This window comes from Pan paniscus, chromosome 1 (assembly GCF_029289425.2).
Source record: "Pan paniscus chromosome 1, NHGRI_mPanPan1-v2.0_pri, whole genome shotgun sequence".
Classification (NCBI taxonomy): domain Eukaryota; kingdom Metazoa; phylum Chordata; class Mammalia; order Primates; family Hominidae; genus Pan; species Pan paniscus.
This window is the reverse complement of record NC_073249.2, coordinates 191122401-191128789: the sequence shown is the minus strand read 5'-3', so window position 1 is coordinate 191128789 and position 6389 is coordinate 191122401. Positions and strand designations below refer to the sequence as shown.

The following is a 6389-nucleotide window of genomic DNA, read 5'->3' as shown; positions in this document are numbered from 1 at the left end:
CTCAGTGTAGAAGTCAAGTCTCCTCTGTCACACTGGATGGCCCCTGAGAGACTTCTCCACCCCATTGGATCGCCAGGCACAGCAGTCTAAATTCTTCAGTGTCTTTCCCCAAAACCACCTCCCTAGCTCCTAGTCCAGGACCCTACTCAAAAGGGGAGCTCAGATGGTATGAAAAAGAGGCCATCAGACAACAGGTAGAAGAAAAACACATACTCAAGAAATGTAATTCTCTGCCCCAGTTTATTCATCTTGGGTTGGTCCAGAAGCCGGGTTTATACACTCAATATGCAAGAGCTACAGACAAAAAGTCTTCAGGGCCCACCCCTCACCCCCACTCTCTGGATCTTTCATCCATCCACCTGTCAGGGATGAAACTCTTTAGAGATAGGAAGAGCCCCCCACTTTGCCGATAGGGAGACTGAGGGCCAGAGGCTGCATCAGTGACTTCCATGCCACTGTTCACCCACCAGTGTCCCCTCTTCATACCACTGCTCACCCACCAGGATCTTGCATTCTCTTGGCTCCCAAGAACAAAGCAGAGAGCTAAGCTACCTTAGTCATTGGTTCTCTCCAAGACTCACCCACTCTGTAACTCACGGAGCCTGCCAATCCCTGTTTGAAGGGCCATGCAGTGAAAGAAGGGGTTAAAATTCAGCATCCTAAGCATTTCCAGAGGCTTAGGCTGACACCGTCCCCTTCACATCCCAGAAAGCCAACCTCTGGCTCCTCCTGACAGTCCGACTTCAGAGAAATGAACCAAACCAATTCAACATCCAATGCTGCTAAAGCCAGAGAGGCACAGCAAGGTAGAGGCAGAGACAGGGAAGCGATATTTTCCTCATCGGCCTTGGAACATCTTGTCTGTTACTTGCAAGCTTATAAACATACATTGCTTTTCATCAGAAGCTTAAATAAACAGGGTTTGCAACAGCTCCTTTTCCAATGGAGAGATGGTTTGTTTGGGAACTGGTATTTTAGAATTCCCATTCTCCTATTCTTCACAGGGTTCCACTGTTATCATCTTTCCTGTCCCCATCTCCCATGTGCCCAAAGGCAGAGTTCAAGAGGGACAGTCCCCTATGTCCTCTGTCCCCATCCCCACCATCATCTTCATCACTACTCCTGGTTCTCCTTCCTGATACCAGTTCTCCACACACTGCCAAAATTGCAGCCAAAATTCCATGGCAGGCCAGAGCAGCCACTAAACCTCCTACAAGTAAAGCCAACATCAGGGACAATAGCCTCAGCTGAGCAAGTCTGGGTTAAGTGAGGGAAAGGGAAAGGAGAGGTGGCCTGGGAAATCTCAGGAGAATGGGTCAGCCACAACCTTCAGATAAATGACAGCATGCTAGCCCTCTGTCTCCAGGGAACAGTGGGACCCAGTGGAGAAGAAAGGCTGGGGTAGGCCATGAGGAACACAAGGTGTGGGTGGACACCCACAGTGCAGCTGGATATATATTTGCACACACCTGCTCATGAGTCTGCCTACAAACACACATGCTCCTAACATACACCTCCCATGCCTGTGGCCAAACATGTGCACCCCTGCACACACAAGGGCTTCCTCACATACACCTAATACAAGCCTGCACACTCAAACTCACTCATAGACACACACATCTTCTGCCTATACATCCTCACTCATGCGCATATACACACACTGCTGGGTACCTGTCTACACATGCACATACAGAGTTCCTCATTCTTACATACTACACACACACACATATGTTCACTCTTACATGCTCACATATAGGTCTGCAGATAAATTAGCTGTGTGTACACATGTGCACACAGCACACTTAAGCTCATTTATACATGCTTATTCACACATGCCTACACACACCAGCCTACATGTTAGCACATACACACTCATGCCTACCTGCAATCATGCCAGCAAATTATGTACTTACTAGTGCGCCTCACACATGCCTGCAAATATATACATATACCCTTGCACACTTGTGGAGGCACACCCTTAGGCCTGGTCCTGGGGCCTGGATGGTGCTGCCCTCTGCTGGAGACAGCGAATAAGCTCCTTCCGGTTGTCTAGGATGGTGTCGAAGCTCTCCTGCAGTCGGGCCTGCTGGTCAATCAACTGATGCTGCAGGCCCCGGATCCACTGGAGCAGTGCCAGGCGACGGTACATCACCAAGTGCACGTGGTGCTTTTCCTTCTCCTGCTCTTTGTAGCGCTCCTGGACTTGTAAGTGCTGCACAGCCTGGGCCACTGAGGGCAGAAGGGGATCGGGAGGGCCAGGGCCTCGCGGGGTCCCACAGGCAGGCTCAGGACTGCTGCTACGGCTGTCAATGCTCAGGGAACTGCTGGCATAGCCGTTGTCCTCCAGAGGGGAGCAGACTGTGCCAGCACCACCCATCTTCTCAGGCTCAGCCCTGGGAATCTCTGCCCCCTCTGGGGGGCTGCGCACCCCTTCCTCAGGGGATCCAGGGGCCTGGAAGGCTTGGTTGTCAGAGGGTGACTCAGAGGAGCTCCTCCTCAGGATAGGTTCCACTCTGCCTGGCATCCCATGCCAATTCTCGTTAGCATCCTTGGCACTTGCCATGAAGTTGGAGTTGCTGTCTGGTTGGAGCTCGGGCTGACATACTCCAGGAGGTGGGTCCCCCAGGAATTGGCCCCCCTCAGCTAGCCCTGGCTGGATGGCGAACATCTAGTCTGTAAAGGGAAAGCAGGAGACCGAGTCACAGTAGGACAGGGTGGGGTGCCTGAAGTCAGGGCAACTTAGCTGCAGGGACAAGGCTGCAAGCAAGAGCCTGGCCACTCCCTGTCAAGCCCTTTCTCTTGACTCTGGTAACACTTCCCTTCGTGGTTTTCATCCTCCCTGTCTACCTGTTCATTCTCAGTCTCCTGCAGAGGGTTTTCCTCCGTCCTGAGCCAGGCTGTCTTCTGATTTTGTGCATTTCTCTCCAGAGGACCTCATTCTCTGCTGTAGCTTCAAGGACCATCATATGCTGGTGACTCTCAGATCTGTCTTCAGCCCAGATCCAACTGCTATCCAACCCTGCAACCAACCATAGGCTCCTCAAATTCTACATAACCAGTCCAGGCATGGTGGCTCATACCTGTAATCCCAGCACTTTGGGAGGCCGAGGCAGGCAGATCACCTGAGGTCAGGAGTTCGAGACTAGACTGGCCAACATGGTGAAACCCCATCTCTACTAAAAATACAAAAATTAGCCAGGCATGGTGACAGGCACCTGTAATCCCAGCTATTTGGGAGGCTGAGGCAGGGGAATCACTTGAACCCAGGAGGCAGAGGTTGCAGTGAGCCGAGATTGCGCCACTGTACTCCAGCCTGGGTGACAGAGTGACATCATCCCCCTCCACCACCGCCCCCCCGCCAAAATTCTACACAACCAAACAAGCTCTCCTTCAGTATCCTCAGCAAGATGGCTCTGTACTCCATCCGGAAAGCTGAGAGAATCCTGGGCTCCTCACTATCCTTCCTTCTCCCATCTCATTAATAACCACATTCTGACCATTCTTCCTCTTCCAGGCCATTTCTGACCTGGATTATTGCCTCGGCCTTTTCACTGATCTCTCTGCCTCCAGTTAAAAATGTAAATTTCACTTGTCACCACTCCTAATGCCCTCCCTGAATTCCTGCTAAACCTCTACCTGGCCTACAACACCCTGTTTGATCTGGCTCCTGCTCACCCCTCCATACCTGCCTCTTGCCACTCTGCCCCTCCCATCATAGCAAACTGCCCAGAGATCTCAAAACATACCATTGTTCTTCTTACAGTATTCCTTTGGCCTACAATATCCTTCCTCTCCCCTCCCTCAAAGCTCCTCCCTTCTCCACCCAGCAAATTCCTTTTTGTACTTCAAAATTAGCTGTAATATCCCCATGTTTCCATGTCCCCATGTCTCTGAAGCCGTCTTAATACTGCCCCAATCAATATTACATAAACAAGCATGGTTAGTTATGCCTTCCTCTGGGTCCCCACTGCGCTGGGTATACACTGTCTTATCCAACTTTGCATCCGTCCCTGGCATACATGGTCGACGATCAGTGAATGTCTATTCAACTGGCATTTTTGGTTTGTGGTAATGATCTTGTAATAGCAGTTTGTAATCTGGCTTGGACTTCCTGTATATATCCTCCATCATATTCACCAGAGTCAGCCAGCATAGAGCCCTGAACCAGGCTGTCTGTGCATACAGGTACTTGCTAAGTGAGTGAATGGGAGAAGAGACTGCAGTGAATTTCCATGCTCAGAAATCCACTCTCGACTCCCCAGGGCTGGAAGAGCTGGGTTCTGGAAGAGCTGGGTTTGGTTCCCTTTCCTACCCCAGCCAGGGAGCCCCGCCTTCCCCAGTGACAAGCTTTTCTTCTGAGCCTGCCCCGTTCCCTCCCAATGCCTCTGGAACACGGCCACTATCTTGCGTCCCCGTCCCTAGCTTGCTCCATCCTGAGGCCCTGGAGGGAGGGCATACCACACCACTCTTCTCTCCTCCATAACCTGCTTCTAACCAAAATTAGGGTTTGAACTGATAAAGGGATTCTACTGACCAAACAGCACTGGGATTAGAACAATTGAAGAGCATGAAGAGGAAGGATATTGTAAGTGGAGCCGGCACTGGAAGGCGCTCCATACGTGGCATGGACCCTCCCCACCCCCAGCAATGGGCAGAAGTCCTGGGGAGAAGGGTGTAAGAACAGTTCCTTTCTAATCGCCCTCTAAGCAAGGCTTGTGGGAAGGTGCCTAGAGATCTCCCCTCGCCCCAATTTTTTATTTTTCCTATACTTGGATGGGGCCGTGAAGAAGCTGGGATGGGGTGGGGGTGGCGCTAGGGATCACAGGGTTCTCAGAGATAGTAAAATGGGAACCCCGACACACCAAGACTAGGTCTCCGCCCAAACAGGAGGCAGCCTCCTTTTCTGGCCTTGCGGGAGTGAGAGACCACCCCAGGAGACAGAGACCATCCTTCCCTAGTCTCCTCGAAGGAGGCCGCTGTGACTCCCCGCTTCCCGCGGCTGGGCCCCAAGCCCCCCCGCCCCCGCGCCCCCGCCTCGGACTCACGGCGTAGAGGCGCCCGCTCCGGCGCGTCTGGCTCTGGCTCCGCCCGGCCCTGGTGGTGTCTAGTCCCTGGGCTGGGGGTTCCTCGGCCTGGGCGTCTCCGCGGTCCAGGCGTGGGTGCGGGGATCCCGGGCAGCGCGCCCAGCCCCAGGCCCGGACTGCGGAGTCAGGCGGCGTCTGCGCAGCTGGGCGGAGCTGCCGGTCCCACGTGGGCCGGTTCGGTTTTCCGCGGAGCCGCGCGCCAGGCCCCTGCGCCGGAACCGCTTCGCCCCCGCGCGGGGCCGCGTTGACCCAGGCCTTCCAGGTCCGGTGCTCTCTCCCATTGGCATTCGCTGGGCCCTTCCCATCAGTTAGCCTCGCTGCAGACACCGTGCCATTTTCAAGTGAAATCTGATTAGTCACCACCTTCCGGCGTTAAAGTCCTCAATGGCTTCCCCACCGCCGGGACAAACCCTAAGGCGGCAGCCGCGGGGCTCTGTGCGTCCTGCCCTTCGTCTGCCTCTCCGGCTTCGTCCTCTACCCTCCCTCTCCGCAGTTACCCTCCCGCACGCCCCTTTCCGCCACGCGGCTTTGGCACGCACTGTTCCCTCGGTCTAGCATTCTCTTCCCCCTCTCGACTTACTCCTATTTCAGATCTCTTCTCGGAGAGATCTCTGACTCCCTAGATCACATTCGTTCCCCCCTTTATGTCAGAGCACATTCCTTTTCTTCATAGCATTTATCACAATTTGGAATTATATATTCCTTTTTGTGCTTACTTGACTAAAGTCACTGAGGCCGGGTGCGGTGGCTCACGCCTGTAACCCCAGCACTTTGGGAGGCCGAGGCGGGCGGATAACCTGAGGTCAGGAGTTCGAGACCAGCCTGGCCAACATGGTGAAACCCCACCTTTACTAAAAATACAAAAATTAGCCGGGCTTGGTGTCAGGCGCCTGTAATCCCAGCTACTTGGGAGGCTGAGGCAGGAGAATCGCTTGAACCTGGGAGGTGGAGGTTGCAGTGAGCCAAGACTGCACCACTGCACTCCAGTCTGGGCAACAGAGTGGGACTCCATCTCAAAAAAAAAAAGAGAGAGAGAGAGAGAAAGAAGATCCAAGCCTGGGACAGGGCTCAGGGCTGATGTCCTGTACCCAGGACGGGGGCTCTCTGCAGGACACAGAGCCCACCCATGATGCCGTGAAGTGGGTACCAGTGCTTTTGCCCAGGTGAGGAGGAACAGCGTGATAAAAAAGGGTCTTGGGTTCCAAACTCCAGTGGATTCTTCTCAGAGCTCCACTCTACTGAAGCTTGATCCCCCTCACTCTTTTGCATCCTGGGGAAATGTGAAGTTGGGGGCCCTGTTTGGAA

General features: G+C 53.6%; 1 protein-coding gene across 1 annotated transcript; it reads right to left on the bottom strand.

Moving 5' to 3' along the window:
• Positions 1-221: 221 nt before the first annotated feature.
• C1H1orf216 (chromosome 1 C1orf216 homolog) lies at positions 222-5572 on the bottom strand. Its single transcript, XM_003812575.5, has 2 exons — positions 5046-5572; positions 222-2673 (listed from the first exon to the last, which is right to left on the bottom strand). Exon 2 carries the CDS (start codon positions 2666-2668, stop codon positions 1979-1981), a length of 690 nt encoding a protein of 229 aa, XP_003812623.1. The 5' UTR covers positions 2669-2673; positions 5046-5572; the 3' UTR covers positions 222-1978.
• Positions 5573-6389: the final 817 nt, after the last annotated feature.

Excerpts from the sequence above, each read along its gene's own strand:
- C1H1orf216 (XM_003812575.5), bottom strand. The coding sequence starts at position 2,668 with ATGTTCGCCATCCAGCCAGGGCTAGCTGAGGGGGGCCAATTCCTGGGG.